General features: G+C 33.9%; 1 protein-coding gene across 3 annotated transcripts in view; it reads right to left on the reverse strand.

Moving 5' to 3' along the window:
* Positions 1-355: 355 nt before the first annotated feature.
* The window catches only part of SUZ12 (SUZ12 polycomb repressive complex 2 subunit), a 39379-nt gene continuing 23949 nt past the window's right edge, over positions 356-15785 (reverse strand). For all 3 annotated transcript variants that reach the window (XM_061390452.1, XM_061390454.1, XM_061390453.1), the window contains 8 exons: positions 13131-13236; positions 9302-9479; positions 6692-6783; positions 6329-6472; positions 5701-5858; positions 5127-5325; positions 4579-4658; positions 356-2725 (listed from right to left, as the gene is read on the reverse strand). In XM_061390452.1, coding sequence (XP_061246436.1) covers positions 2380-2725; positions 4579-4658; positions 5127-5325; positions 5701-5858; positions 6329-6472; positions 6692-6783; positions 9302-9479; positions 13131-13236 — 1303 coding nt within the window. In that variant the 3' untranslated portion in view covers positions 356-2379. The remainder of the gene's footprint in view (positions 2726-4578; positions 4659-5126; positions 5326-5700; positions 5859-6328; positions 6473-6691; positions 6784-9301; positions 9480-13130; positions 13237-15785) is intronic.

Consider the following 15785-nt stretch of genomic DNA (forward strand, 5'->3'; position numbering starts at 1 on the left):
TATAGTACTTTATTACAAAATTGTTTTATTATTTGTGTCTCACTATATGGCTTTTTGAAAGCCAACATAAATCCTTTTTCATTCAAAAGAAAATTGAAAAAACCAAAGGTGAATCAGCATTAGGGCAATTAATATTGACATTACCCTAGACTATCAATTTTAAAATATTTTTTATGTGACAGTATGACACACTAGTTGCAACTGCTATTACTAGAACCGAAAGCAGGATTTCACATTAATTTTTCTCAACTTATTTGTTCCAATGGATATATTTTTTTGGATATTTCCTATCTTAGCAAGCCAAAATTTTTGTGCGTGTATTAACAATTCATAATACAAAAAACAAAACAGAATGCAGCTTTTATATTATTGAACTTTATGTACAAAATCATTTGATTTCAAATAAACATTTAATGTAAAAACAAACGTTCTTTTAAACTGAATTTTTTTTTTTTACATCTACTGTACCATTCAAATGCTTTATCATCTTACATGATTTCTTCAAAATCTCTTATCAAGGGTACATATAGAAAAGCTTTTTTTTATAAATAGAAACAAAGGGATTTTTTCAGCTTTTATTATAAGATGACATAAAAAGTTTACTCAACAGAAGTAATTTCATTACTATTTGGGGGAGGGAATCACCAACTTTTTGTGCAAACAATGCTAGCCTTCTTTTAAGCATTAAGAGCATAACTGCTTAAGAAATGACATAAGCAATAATTCTACACCTACATCTCCCCTAAAATAATCTATTTTTTTTTTTTTACATATGTGCACAGCTTTAGCAAATTAAAGCCCGAGAGAAATGCTCGAAATCCACTATGCAGAGGCATAATCAGAGTTTACTGTAACTCATCATTTGGAGAGCTTACCAATCAAGGAGTCTGTAATGAAAGCTGCAGTTTCCCTCTTTCCTATTTTTTTTTAACACAAAAAAAATCAATGACTAGGAACTTAATACTGGATGACAAATCACATCCACACTATCAGTTAAATAGCCTCACAGTTAAACACATCTTAAAGACCAATCAAATCAGTATTTACATTTTATAAATTTCTGAAGACACCATTAGAAAGCTTATATATCCCTTCATTAAACAAAATAGGGAACTGCATCTGATGGTGGTGGAATGAAATTAAAAAAATTAAAAATACCTGTATTTACAGCAGCATTGATCCTTTATAAATAAAGAATATGAAAATGCAATTATCTTTAAGGATAATAAAAAATTGAGGTGATGTTACTCAACCACAGTGCTTGGAGTTGGACTAAAAATCTATTGGTGCTTGTTAATGTGCCAGTAGTGAAACCACTTTCTGTTGGAGAAAATCCAACTGTAAATATGTGCATGAGACACATATAACACAGGGCAAAACTGCTCACAACGATTCAAGTCAGCTTATCTGCATTGGATATTCTAATCATGAAATACATTACGAAGACATCCTTGCAAAGAAAAAAAAATGTTACAACATTTTCTGGTTCATTTTTATAGAACATTTCCTCCCTCAAAAGTGGCATCTTAAAAATCTTAAACTCGTTCTTCCCTTGGTTTACAATCCTAATGAACAGATGTGAACAGCTGAATCTTCCATGTGATTACCTAATTGGGAAAGAAGAAAAAAAAAAACAGCAAAATGTTCAAGTTTAAAAAAATATACTGGGTGAGCAATGCACTAAAATTGTCCACATAAAAACAAATGGATGATCAGTGACCTTAGAAGCCAACACTGACATTTCACTGACAATGTGAAAAATTAACATGTTCTCAAACAGGCCTAAGATGAAGAAGTGCTATTTTTAAATTGTAAAATGAACTCACATAATGTAAAATACCTTATGTTGTACTTTTGCATTCCAAATTGATAAATGATTTCAAAGTCAAGGATTAAGGTCTGATTGCAAACAGTACTGCAACATAATTTCACAAAAATCTTCAGTTTCTAAAAAAAGGAATCACATTCTAATTTTCCCTCCCCAAGAAAATGTCTCACAATTACAAAGTAGAAAAACAGCCAGTCACAAATGCCAAAAAAAAAAAAAACCCAACACATTATAAATATGAAATAATTTCTAGATCAATTCAGTATATTTCATAAGACAATTGTTGAAGTTAAAAATACTTTAAGGTATTGCTTTTCATGCTTGAACTTGAGAATATTTTAATGACATCAAAAAAACTGATATGTGGGTAATGCTGCATACTGAAGTGAAGTAGAACCCTGATTAAAAATATCCTTGTTGAAATCATTTACTTCATCTGACAGTGCCTGTTTGGAACCTATGATTAAAAACAAAAACAGAACCCTTCCTAGAGGCTGAATTCCCTAGAATGAAATTTCAGTGTTTGTCCATAATGTGGGGGTTAAGCCTTTTCAGAGTTTTTGTTTTTTGCTCTGTTTTGAAACCCCTGAGACACCATCTGTTTCCAAAGCTTTCTCTTTTGAGTTAATTTCACTAAATCCATTTGCTGTCCCATTTTGTTCTTCAGTGACTTCTTCATTTGCAGGGGAAGCAGATTCTCCTTTTTCTAATTTTTGTTGCATTTCACGGAGCTTGGTAACAGCTTTATCTATTGACATTATGCTAATAAGATTAAAGTCATGCATGCTGACTAGATGAAGCATGAAGTTTCGACATAAATTCTTCTTAATTATTTTCTGTCCATAGTTTTCTACAAACAGCATACAGGCATGATTCATTTGATTGTCAGCAATAAACCTATTTAATAAAAACACAAACACATCAACAACAATACAAAGTATTTCTGTCAAAGGCCACAATGATAACTATTACAAGATAATAAGACTATACCTAGGTAAGTGATGATTTAACTAGTAAAACTATAGTGAGTCTGAGATTCAATCACCTGAATAAACTTACCATGTTAGAAATTTAAAGAGGTTTAATTTAACCAGAGCTTAAACAGATGTCATTTCTGTTTTTCCTAATGAAATTAGGAAGTTAGCAGTTAAAAGTGTAAAATATTTTCTCTTGCCACTCCACTTTCATTAACTGTGTAACACTATTCTCTCAGTTTCCTATTTCAGAAGCAGTGTTTCTACACACTTTCAGTTAATGGTAAACTTTTGAAAAAATGAACATGTCACAACAATTGTGGTATAGTATGACTGTTTTGGTGGAAGACAAGGAATAAAATTTGAGAGAACCAAATTAAACCAAATAGGAGATGGATGTTCAATTACCCACTGAGACTCAAAACAGAATCTGTAAAATGTAAAAGCCTGATTACAGATCTGAAAAAATACAAATAGTTTACCAACTACCTGCCACTTTGTAATGCCAGTTTATAGTGAACCTAGTAGTTCTTATGCTGACAGATTTGGATCAGGAATTAAAATATAACTCAATTAAGTAATTTGACTAAAATTCTATCTTGAAACTGGCATATCAGGACAAAAGGAGAAAGAGATTTCAGCCAAGCCTCCACATACATATTTACTCATAACTGAGTTTTAATGACTAGACCAGGGATGAAGCAAACATTTTCTGTAAAAGGCTAAACAGTAAGTATTTTAGGCTTTGCAAGCCATATGTGGGCTTTCCAGATGGTGCTAGTGGTAAATAAAGACCTCCTGCCAACGCAGGAGACGTAAGAGACGCGAGTTTGATCCTTAGGTTGGAAAGATCCCCTGGAGGAGGACATGGCAACCCACACCAGTACTCTTGCCTGGAGAATCCCATGGACAGAGGAGCCTGGTGGGCTACAGTCCATAGAGTCACAAAGAGTTGGACACGACTGAAACGAATTAGCAAGCCATATGTAATCTCTATTGTCTTCCTCTTTAATTTTTTTTACAACCCACTAAAAATGTGAAGACTATTCTTAGCTCAAGGCAGTTTACCAAAAAAAAAAAAAAAAGGCTATAAGCGATGCACCCAGTCATCTGAACTAGAACTTAAAACACTTACGTCCTCCATTCCCCAAGAATAAAGAAAATAAAACGCCTCTTCCCATTTATTTCATTTAACCTTTAAAGGAAAAAACCTTAGATCCATGTGCTATAAAAGAAAGCCTTATTTGAGGGTCTAATACTAACGAAGGTAGAGAAGAATCTATGTACTGACAGGTAAACAGTTCACATAGGGAAGCAGATGTACAGGAAAAACAATGCTACAGCCCCAAAGGCACGAGAAATTAGGATTGTTCTACCCTCAGCTTTATGAAATGGTAGTAAGAAATAAGAAAAGCTGACTGTTTATATTTTACTCTGAATAATAAAGCAGTTAAAATTTTTGTTAATAATTGTGTTAGTGGTTTTCAGGATTTCCAGGTGTGTAGCACACGGTGTATTATTTATGTATTCCCTAGCAATAAAAGGAATAAAAGCTGGGTTATTAAAAAAACATTAACTAAAAACCTGCTGTTAGATGGAGCTAGCACCTTACTTAAAACATTCTTTGAAGGTAACCATTTTTCTAATACCTGAATTAGGATATTTAGGACAAATTATACCTAAATTTTAAGTAAGATCCTAACACAGATTTACAGAATGTGAAGCAACAAAAAGAACATGAAGGAAATGGAATATTTAAATCTAGAAACACCCTACCCATGCTTCATGACATGGAGATTCCATAGTTTCATCACTTCTTTCTCTCCTTCATTAACATCAGAAAATTCCTCAATTTGCTTTTAGAAAAAAAGAGGGGAAAAAAATTTATTAGATGCAGAATAAATATAATTGGTATTTCTAAGAAAAAATTGTGAGAATGTTAAAAACAGAATTTTTTGTAACTAAAAATACCACAACTTATTTATATAGCAAAGCAGATGTTTCCAACATCCATTTAAGTGGTAATTTTAAAAGGGAAATCCTTATTATGAAAATAGTTGCCTTTAAATAAAATGAAAACACACAAAATCACAAGAAAACCCGTATTTCCTTTAGTTGGTAACTATTAAAATGACACAATTACAAAAATTGTAGATTCCTGAATTCCTTAATTTAGAAAAATGCTCCTTAACATTAAATCAAAAATTTAATTCATATTAAAGTTATTAGTTTTCAAACAAAATCATTTCATCATAAAATTGTAAAATCATTGTCGATAATGATAATGATGATGATGGTAATAGCAACAGAACAGTAATAATTACAGTAATGGTTTTTTCTCTTAGCCATTCGGGGTCTTTTTCATCTTCACTATCTACTTCCATTTCTTGTGGACGGAGAGGTAAACAAGTATCACTATGGAAATAGAGGCGGTTGTGTCCACTACTGTATGTTCGCTGCTGTTCCACTTCTCCATCTTCGGATTCAAGAAATTCAGACATACTTGCTTTTGTTCTTTTTGGCCTAATGAAAATAAATGTTGATGTAATATTAAGTAACACAGAGAGGGCTCACACTACTCAGAGTACATTCCTTTCTTACAGAGGTTTCCACCTAGGCATGCACACAGAAACTTCTACTGGGAGACACTTCAATCTCCCTATAACCACTAGAGCAGTAGCCACATTAACACAGGAAAAAGCTGTGAGGAGGAAGTGAGAAAACTGCTGTAGAAACAGGAGCCAGGGAGAGTTATAAAGCAGTATGCGACCCCAGAGACTTATTTAATACTGAAATAAGAACTGCCACCTAAACAGTAGTTTTGAATGGCTTCCCTTTATTCCTCAAACATCAATAAAGTCAGAAAATAAACTTTTGCCACATGCCCTTTTTACCTACCTGCACACAAGAATGTGTGTGATAGGTGTTCTCTTTACTGGTCCATTGCGACTAAAAGCAAATCCGGGCTGGCGATGAATATCCTGAGGATTTCCTGCATAGGAGCCATCATAACACTCGTTGATAGAAACATCTATCCTAGCACCTTTTGGATGATACTGTAACAAAAATGGCAAGGTGATCAGAAAAATAAAATATTAATTATCTTATCTTAAATACCTATTCCTCCACTTAATTAAAACGTACTTGTGGGTTCTTAAATGTTTTGAAAACTAAAATAAGCCAGGCATACCAGCATGGTGAACAGGGGGCCAGAAGATCTGGAGTCAAAAAGATCCATGTTAAAATCCTGGCTGTGCCATTTATTGGCTTGGTAACTGTACAAATTATTTCTTGTCTGAGCAAGGATAAGGAAATTACCACTTAATTCAAAGAGCTGGGGTGAGGATTATGTGAGTCATTAGAGGTGCACTGTGCAAATATACACAAACACTGAGTCATTCACCGTAATTCATCCATAAACAATCCATTCAACGTGGAAACTTTGGCATCCTGCACAAAGTACAATTTCTGAAAGCCAAATTTTATCATAATATATAATAGTAAGAAAAAATGAAAAACTACTTACAACATAATTGAAGATAAATCTGCTGTGGCAGAGTTTAAGATGTTTAAGTAAGCTATAAAGTTTGCGGCAGTTCAGGGTGCACCAAGGGCAATGTAGGTCATCTCTTGCTTCAGTTTGTTGTCTCGTATTGTTGTTATAAAGGAACTTTAAAGATAACAAAAGACAAAAAGAACAGCAAATCTCCAACTTACATATCTCAAGATATTTTGTTTCAATATCAACTTTAAACATAGTTAAAATAATATAAAAGGAAAATCAAGTCAGAGGCATTCTATTTATTTAAGTATGTCAGAATATTTCAGATAGAACGTGCAAAACAAAAGTATCTCATGATTACTTAAAAGAAGGGTCAGCTATGTTTACCTGATAAAATATTCTTAATTTTTGTCGGTTTTCATTTGAAGTATCTTTTTCTTTTCTTGTTTGCAGATCTGTAGTCAATGATTCTTTAACAGCTGAAAACATACACTTTTAATGAAAATACTTGCTTCTAAAAAGTGAAATATCTGTTGTGAACATAATTAAACAATAAAGGTTTCACAAAATTCTTCTTGTGGCATTGAATACAATGTTTTCACCCTCAAGTGATTTCAGGGGAACAATCCCTTTATCAGCAACCTAACCAGATACTAAGGTCTTTACTGGTAGGATCCATTCTTTTTTCCCCTTTAAAATGTCCTAAAACATTAGGACACCTATCATGTTCTAAAACATTTAAAAAATAACCCCAAGTATTATACGTAGTCACTGTAATGCTTTAAGCACTTTGAGGTCAAAGTAAGGTTTTGCTTGGTCTCTCTATTTCCAGTGCACAACAGTGAGCAGACATCCACTCAATATTGGTTTAATAAATTAAATGAAAATGATTGTAATAATATCATTCCAAATCCAAAACATCATCATTAATAATTTTGGTGTATTATTTTACTGACTTAAAAATGAAAATTTGTATTTCTCCTGACATAAGTAATCATTTCCTATGTAAAACTTTGTAAAAATCTTTTCTACTCAGTTTCCTGAAAACTCTTTTACTAGTATTTGGCCACAGAACACTTTGAGAAGTGCCCAGACTACAATTTCCTTGGGAAATCTTTCCCCTGACAGGGGTCATTTCTTACATCTCCTAAAACTGACTCTAACTACAGTTGACTTGCACACAGCTAATGGACGGACTTGAGTGGTATATGTCAAAGACAGCTCCCTTCTGCCTTCTTAAACAGTCTTAGATAAAACACATGGATACCCTCAGGTCAAGGACAGTGTTCTCATCAGGCAGATAAAAAATGAAAGAATACTGCAACATGGGCCTTAACCCAACAGAGCTAACTGCTACAATTAGTAGATGTTTCTCCTCTTAAAAATTTACTACAAAATTTAACCTGATAAAATTCAGGTTATAATAATCCTCTTCCAGCCCCCAAATTGTTCAAATATTCTTAAATGGTTAAGTCAGTTCCATAATATAAACAAATTTTTATGTAAATTTGAAAAAGCACATTGTTCCAAAGCCCTTTATAGCTGCAATTCAAAACTACAAGGCTCTGAAAACCAATCATTTTCTCATGAGTTTGGGACAAATTTATTTAATGGAAAAACTTATCCTAAATTGACATAAAGCTATCTATAGACTATGACAAAGCCTTTGACTGTGTGGATCACAATAAACTGTGGAAAATTCTGAAAGAGATGGGAATACCAGACCACCTGACCTGCCTCTTGAGAAACCTATATGCAGGTCAGGAAGCAAGTTTATAACTGGACATGAACAACAGACTGGTTCCAAATAGGAAAAGGAGTACGTCAAGGCTGTGTATTGTCACCTTACTTATTTAACTTCTATGCAGAGTACATCATGAGAAACGCTGGGCTGGAAGAAGCACAAGCTGGAATCAAGATTGCCAGGAGAAATATCAATAACCTCAGATAGGTAGATGACACCACCCTTATGGCAGAAAGTGACGAGGAACTAAAAAGCCTTTTGATGAAAGTGAAAGTGGAGAGTGAAAAAGTTGGCTTAGAGCTCAACATTCAGAAAATGAAGATCATGGCATCCGGTCCCATCACTTCATGGGAAACAGATGGGGAAACAGTGTCAGACTTTATTTTTGGGGGCTCCAAAATCACTGCAGATGGTGACTGCAGCCATGAAATTAAAAGACGCTTACTCCTTGGAAGGAAAGCTATGACCAACCTAGATAGCATATTCAAAAGCAGAGACATTACTTTGCCAACAAAGGTCCGTCTAGTCAAGGCCATGGTTTTTCCAGTAGTCATGTATGGATGTGAGAGTTGGACTGTGAAGAAAGCTGAGCGCCGAAGAATTGATGCTTTTGAACTGTGGTGTTGGAGAAGACTCTTGAGAGTCCCTTGGACTGCAAGGAGATCCAACCAGTCCCTTCTAAAGGAGATCAGTCCTGGGTGTTCTTTGGAAGGAATGATGCTAAAGCTGAAACTCCAATCCTTTGGCCACCTCATGCGAAGAGCTGACTCATTGGAAAAGACTCTGATGCTGGGAGGGATTGGGGGCAGGAGGAAAAGGGGATGACAGAGGATGAGATGGCTAGATGGCATCACCGACTCAATGGACATGAGTTTGGGTGAACTCTGGGAGTTGGTGACGGACAGGGAGGCCTGGCGTGCTGCAATTCATAGGGTCGCAGAGTCGGACATGACTGAGCGACTGAACTGAACTGAGACCTCATTTGAAGATATTATGTAATATACGGCATATATACTATATATTATACCATGATTCTAAAATTAAAAAATCTCCAAAATTCCCACATACATCTAGTGAATAAAGTACTATTGATCAGCACTTCATCACAAAACTTTAGGAGAATCGTAATTTACTCATAATGTGTCTAGTAAGTCAAATAATATTTCTGAAGATTACTGGAGCAAAAGACAAATTAATCTAAAACCTAAGTCCTAACTCTGCAAAGCATTATTTTGACAGCAAAGTTTTCATACCAATAGTTTGAGTAGGTTTTACTGAACCAGGCTTATTTTCTTGATGAAGACTCTCTGAATTTCTAGTGGCAAGAGGTTTGGCTATAGGAGCTGTAGATTTATCATTGGTCTCTCCTGTCCAACGAAGAGTGAACTGCAATGTAGGTCCCTGAGAAAATGTTTCAAATGGAGGCAGTCTCTAAAAAAGAAAAAACATGACAACAGTGAAGATCCCAAAAACTGAATTGAAAGAAATTGTAGGAGTAAAAAAAAAATACTTATTATGACATATTAATGTAGAACTGACTTCAATCAACAGATTTTTCCTTTAAAAACCCCCAAGTGCCTACATGGATAGCCAGGAAAATAAAGTAAATGTATGGCGCAGTAAAGACTGTATATAGTACTAGAGGGCTCAGACTGGCAATTGCTACACTGGTTCCCCATACAAACACTGGCCCAATACAGCCAGATTTTCAGACTTTTTTTTTAAGTTCTTATAAAAAATACTCCCATTTTTATTTGCTGGTAACTAACAAATTAAAAAAAAAAAAACAAAAAAAAAAACTATGGTACCCAAAGCCTGCCAGTTTGCAACTTCTCTAAAGATGACCAATTACTTCTGACTGAATTGAATGGTTTTAGCAATGAATAATTTTTGACTTCTCAGCTTCACAACGACTGCCCTTGGTTCTCACTCTGAATTTTAGGACACTGAGGCTTTCCTCCTCCACTTTCAATCACTTACAAAACCACTCTTCCCTTGGTCTCCTTAATTAGTTCCTAGTCAACATTTAGCCACAAGCCCCAATCTCTCACCCACCCTCAAGGATTTACCTATTAGATTATTCCCAAATTGCTTCTCCCTTCTTTACACTTAAGAGCTCTAAACATTGTCACTTGGATATCCAGGTCATCCTGAACTAAAATATGTTTAGACATGAATCTATTATCTTTTCCTCTCAAGTACACTTATTTTTGTCCCAAGCATTATCATTCTACTAGTGGCCCTAAAGGAGAAGGAAATGGCAACCCACTCCAGTGTTCTTGCCTGGAGAATCCCAGGGACAGGGGAGCCTGGTGGGCTGCCGTCTATGGGGTCGCACAGAGTCGGACACGACTGAAGCAACTTAGCAGCAGCAGCAGTAACCCTAAACTAAAAATTTCACTATTACATTTGAAACCTATTCTTGCTATTCTCATATAATTACCATGTACAGATTCTTACTACAGTATCTTATTACTAGAGAGCAGTATCTCAGCTGCTCTGCTTCTAATTTTTACTTCTCAATCCATATTCAGGAGACCAAGTAATTTTTGTCAAAGATTCTTTCATGTTATTCCTTTTTATAGAAATCTTCAATGATTTCCTATTTTACTGCCACACAAGTCTAACCTCCTTCTACATCTTTATTACAAATAATCCTTTAAAACTATAATTTTAGACTGTAGTGACGTGAAAGGGTAATCATATAAACCAATTCTGACAGAGTGAGTCCGTATCTAGGAATTTATCTTGTAAAAATACTTGCAATGCAAAAAGATACATGTACAAGTGAGTCCAAGTATACTCACAACATTTGTTAAAATGTAAAAAAAATTAAAATAAATTATCAACTTAAGTGACATTAGTTTAGCAACTTATGGGACATTTACTTAAAAGAATAACATAGAACTGTTAAAAAGAAGCAAATCTATATGACCTGACTTAAAAGGATACCTCAATTTCTTGGGAAAACCCCCAAGCTCATGTATCTGTTCAATTCAGTTGCTCAGTCGTGTCCGACTCTTTGCAACCCCATGGACTGCAGCATGCCTATAAAGTCTTATAATGAGTATAAACTCATATATAATAATTCTATTTTCTCATGAAGAAATTTAAACTTTAAAAAAGAAATTTAATATTGTCTCAATTTCTTGGAAAAACCTCAAAACTCATACACAATAATCCTATTTTTTCAAGGATAAATTTAGACTTTAAAAAATTTAAAACATAAAAATAACAAATACCTGCAGAAAATTCAAGCACTATAGATACATATAAATAAGTTATTTAAAATCCCATCACCTGAAGGTAACCACTATTCTGCTTAATTTTAGAAAAGGTGGTTGTGTTATTATGTAAAAATTGAATATCATGGAAATCTTGTCAAAATATTACCCTTTTTAATGGCTATCATTCTAAGAGTTAAGGTGTTTCCAATTTTTCACTATTTAAAATTTTCAGGCAAGACTTGTTACCTAGATCTTTTCAGTTATCTAGGTACTACCTTGTGACAAAATTGTAAAATATAAACTGTTATATCAAATTGTTAATGACTATATACACAATTAATATTTTCATTTATATTGTCAGTCTCCCCTCCAGTAAAGTTACATCAACTTATTCTTAACTTAAAGCATTCTTTAAGAATATATGTCCCCACATCTCCAACTCGAAACTGTCAACTTCTTTTAACTGTTGTCAAACTAGTAATCAAAAGCTAGTAATCTCTGATTTTGTTTGCATGTCTCTGAATACTCGTAAAGTTGAGTATCTTTTTAAAAAGTTTACTAGCAAAACTAATAAAGTTTAAAAATAAAATTTAAAAAAAGTCAAAAAATAAAAATAAAAAAATAAAAAGTTTACTAGTCATCTGTATCTGTTGAGCTGTCAGACTGTTCTTTATCCATGTCTCCTAATTAGACTGCTTTTTACTAATTGCATATTCATATTAGCCTTTTGTATGTTACAAATATTTGCCCCAGTCCATCATTTGGTTTTAACTTTAGATTTTTAAAGTATAGAAACGACTCGTTTTAATTAGTCGTTTTTATGATTTCTAGCTTTTGTATCATACCTAGAAGGACTTTTCTCATAGCAAGATTATATTAATATTCATCTGTCTTTTTTCTGAAGCTATGCAGTGTTAATTTTTACATTTACATTTATGAGCCTTCTGGAATTTGTTAGGTCTAAATTTATTTCCAGATGGCTAGAGAGTAATTCTGTCACATAGATAATAAACGGTTTATCTTTCCCACACAGATCTAACACCAATTTTATCACAGATTAAACTCAAAACTATTTCAAGACTATGCTTCAGTGATGTGCTTGTCTATTCCTATACTTGCACCATAAATTTAAGTTATTTTATTGTTATCTGGAAAGTAAAGGTTCTCAAAAAACTTTTCCATAATTTTCCGTAGTACTATTACACACTGTTTTAGGTTAACTTTAGACTAATTTTAAGGCTTAAGGAAAAAAAAAATCCTTTCAGGATTTTGCTTGTGCTGCTACACTGATCTAATATATTTAGAAACAAATGACACTGGTTCTATTGTCTGCCTATCCAAGAAATGTATGTATGCCTATTTTTAAGTCTCTTAAAAGTTATTTTAAGCCTGTTTCATCTAAGATTTAAAGATTTCCTGGTAAGTTTATTATTAGTCAGATGTTACCTGCTGTTACTATGAATGGGATTTAAAATATCAGTCAACATTTATTGAGCACTTATTTTATGCCAGGCACGGTGCTAAGCATCTTTCATTAATTATTTCATTTAATCCATCAATTCTATGCCTTGCTTAACAGATGAGAAAACTGAGACACAAGGATTAAGTAACTTGCCAGATGCCACATAACTACGAGTGGAGATTTGAACCTGGTGGTCTGGCTCCAAGGATGATGCCTTCCATTAAATACTCTGACTAGATAATTTTGATTTGTGTTTTTCAAGGTATTAAAAAAAAGGACTCTTCCTTCCAATATGAATTCCTTTCAACATGAATTTCCATTTGGGGAAGAAAACATCAATCAGAAATGGGAGTTTGTAACTATAACGTGCTCAGTCTTCTGAGTAGTCCATACCTTCCCATCAAGAATAGTCTCCCATGTTGCTCTTTTCTTGCTTATTGGACATTCTTCCATTTCCTGCATGGCTACTTCATATTCCCCATCTAAAAGCTGTAAGCGCCTGTTAGACAAACACATACACTTTAAAGTAACCTGAGTATTATTGTAAGTACACAAATTCTACATCTTTAGATTTATATTCAAAAGCAATTATTAAATTTATAAACTAGCTTACATTCCCAACAAGATTTAAAAATATACCTACACTCCATTCCTGGCCAAAAATTTTTTTAAATGATTTGTACTAATAACTATTACTAGAGAATTACTTCATTACTGTAGCTACTCAGATATAACTTAAAACATTTAAAGTATAATATGCTTACGGTCTTAAAACTTAGTAAGTTTTAAATATTAAGTATAAAGCATGTGTGCAGGCTTTATACTTTTAGAAATGAAATAACAGTGTTTTAATACTTGCCTTAGGGAGCCACTAAGAATTACGTCTGCTATCTTTAATTATTGTAAATACTTGAACTAGAATTCTTGACTCAGCAAACTGATGATTATAATGACAAATCAGATAATTATAAGATCCTAAGGGGGCACCTGGCACATATAGGTGCTCAATAAACATTTCACAGGTGAATGAATATGTGGAATACTGGTTGAATCAAAGAATCAATTAAATTAAACCCATACTCACAGTACAGTTTTAATGTGTGTGTACATATTTGTGTGTGTATATATAGTTTTTTATTTTTTCCATACCATTAAACACTGGTAACACTACTAACCTAAATACCATTCTCCAACCATATCCAATAGTTCACTATATATCAAGAATCTGGCATCTCATCAGTCTTAGAGAAATCCTCTCAGGTGATATTAGCTGACATTTATTGAGTGCTTACTATGTGCCAGGCCCTATTTTAAAGACTTTATTTACATGGTTCATTTAATTTTCCCAACAACTCTATGAAGTTGATGCTATTACTTTACTGTTCAGAAGAGGAAATGGGGGCACAGACAGGGTTAAATAACTTGCTTTAAGGTGACACAGTGAGTAGCCAGAGCTAGCAATACAATACAGATAGCTTGTCTCTAAAGTCTGACTCTTAATAGCAAATGATTTCAAGAACTTAAGAATTTTTGTCTTTATGTTGTGCTACTTGAATTTTTTCTACTTCAATATATCAGCTTAATATTTTTTAAAGGTGATTTTATTAGTTTGAATAGATATTAATATTCTTCTAAAATGGAAAGGAGCTCTCCTCACACATTTACATGGCTACACAGCATTCTGTTTTATGACTGTACATTTTGATGGCTACAATCCAATTTACTCTCCTATCTGTAATGTATGAAGAGTCCCTTTTCCCCCACAGCCTCATCAATGGTACTTTACCAAGTTTTTTGATATCTGTCAAACTGGTAAGTGAAAAAAACGACATCTCAATGCATTTTTATATTCAGATGTTTTACCTTTTAGTTGTTTAAAAACCATATATATTTTCTTTTCTTATATTTTCATGATATCCCTTCCTCATTCTATTGGTCTGTTGTGTTTTCCTTTTTACTTAATATGATCTGTATGCATTAGAGGAATGAGGTATCCATTGATATCTACATATTGTGAATTCAAATTAATTTTCTTCTGACTTGTCATTTTTATTTCAACTTGGCTTACAATGGTGTTTTTGTTTTCAAAAGGAAAGGAAAGTGAAGTCGCTCAGTCGTGTCCGACTCTTTGCGACCCCATGGACTGCAGTCTCCCAGGCTCCTCTATCAATGGGATTTTCCAGGCAAGAGTACTGGAGTGGGTTGCCATTTCCTTCTCCAGGGGATCTTCCCGACTCAGGGATTGAACCCGGGTCTCCCGCATTGCAGGCGGACGCTTTACCCTCTAAGCTACCAGGGAAGCCCAGTTTTTAAAAGAAGTTTTTTATTTTGCTCCATATTCGTATTTTTCGATATGGCTTTTGATTTTTACTCTTTAAGGAGACTTTAACTTCTCAGAAATTATAAAACAAATTTTTAAACATCTAATCCCCAGATCTTGGCTGGCAAATACTTTTCCTCTATTAACAGGAACCATGACTCTTAAGAAAGACCCAATTCCAGAGCAGAGGTAGGAAAAGGAGAATGTAAAGCCTGGAATAGCTAGAATACTCCAGAAAACAAGGAAATAAATGAATAAAAATAAGTCAAAGGAAACTTGGAGCTCCAGAGCTCCTCCTGAGCAAATTTAGGACAATCTGAACATTAAAATAGCAACAGAAATAGATTAAAACAGACTGAATAAAAGTGGAATTCATTAATCCATACTTGATACCGTTACAATGGAGAAATATGACCACCACTTTAACCAAGTGATCAAACCAAGCTGTGTCTGGGACATGCACAAAGAACACATCATCAATTAGTGTTCCTACCCAAAATGTTTAACCTGAATCTAAACATGAAACAATCACAAAAGTCCAAAATGGAATACATTCTGCAAAACTACAGGCCTGTATTTAAAGTGTCACAGAAGGAAGGAAAGCGGGAGGTGGAGACCGGAAAACTATTCCAAATTGAAGGAGACTGAATATATACAACAATGGACAACTAGCTACAGATCACGATCCTTGACTATGGCGAGGAGGGAGCAGAAAAGTACATTACTGA

Source organism: Bos javanicus, chromosome 19 (genome assembly GCF_032452875.1).
Source record: "Bos javanicus breed banteng chromosome 19, ARS-OSU_banteng_1.0, whole genome shotgun sequence".
Taxonomy (NCBI): Eukaryota; Metazoa; Chordata; class Mammalia; order Artiodactyla; family Bovidae; genus Bos; species Bos javanicus.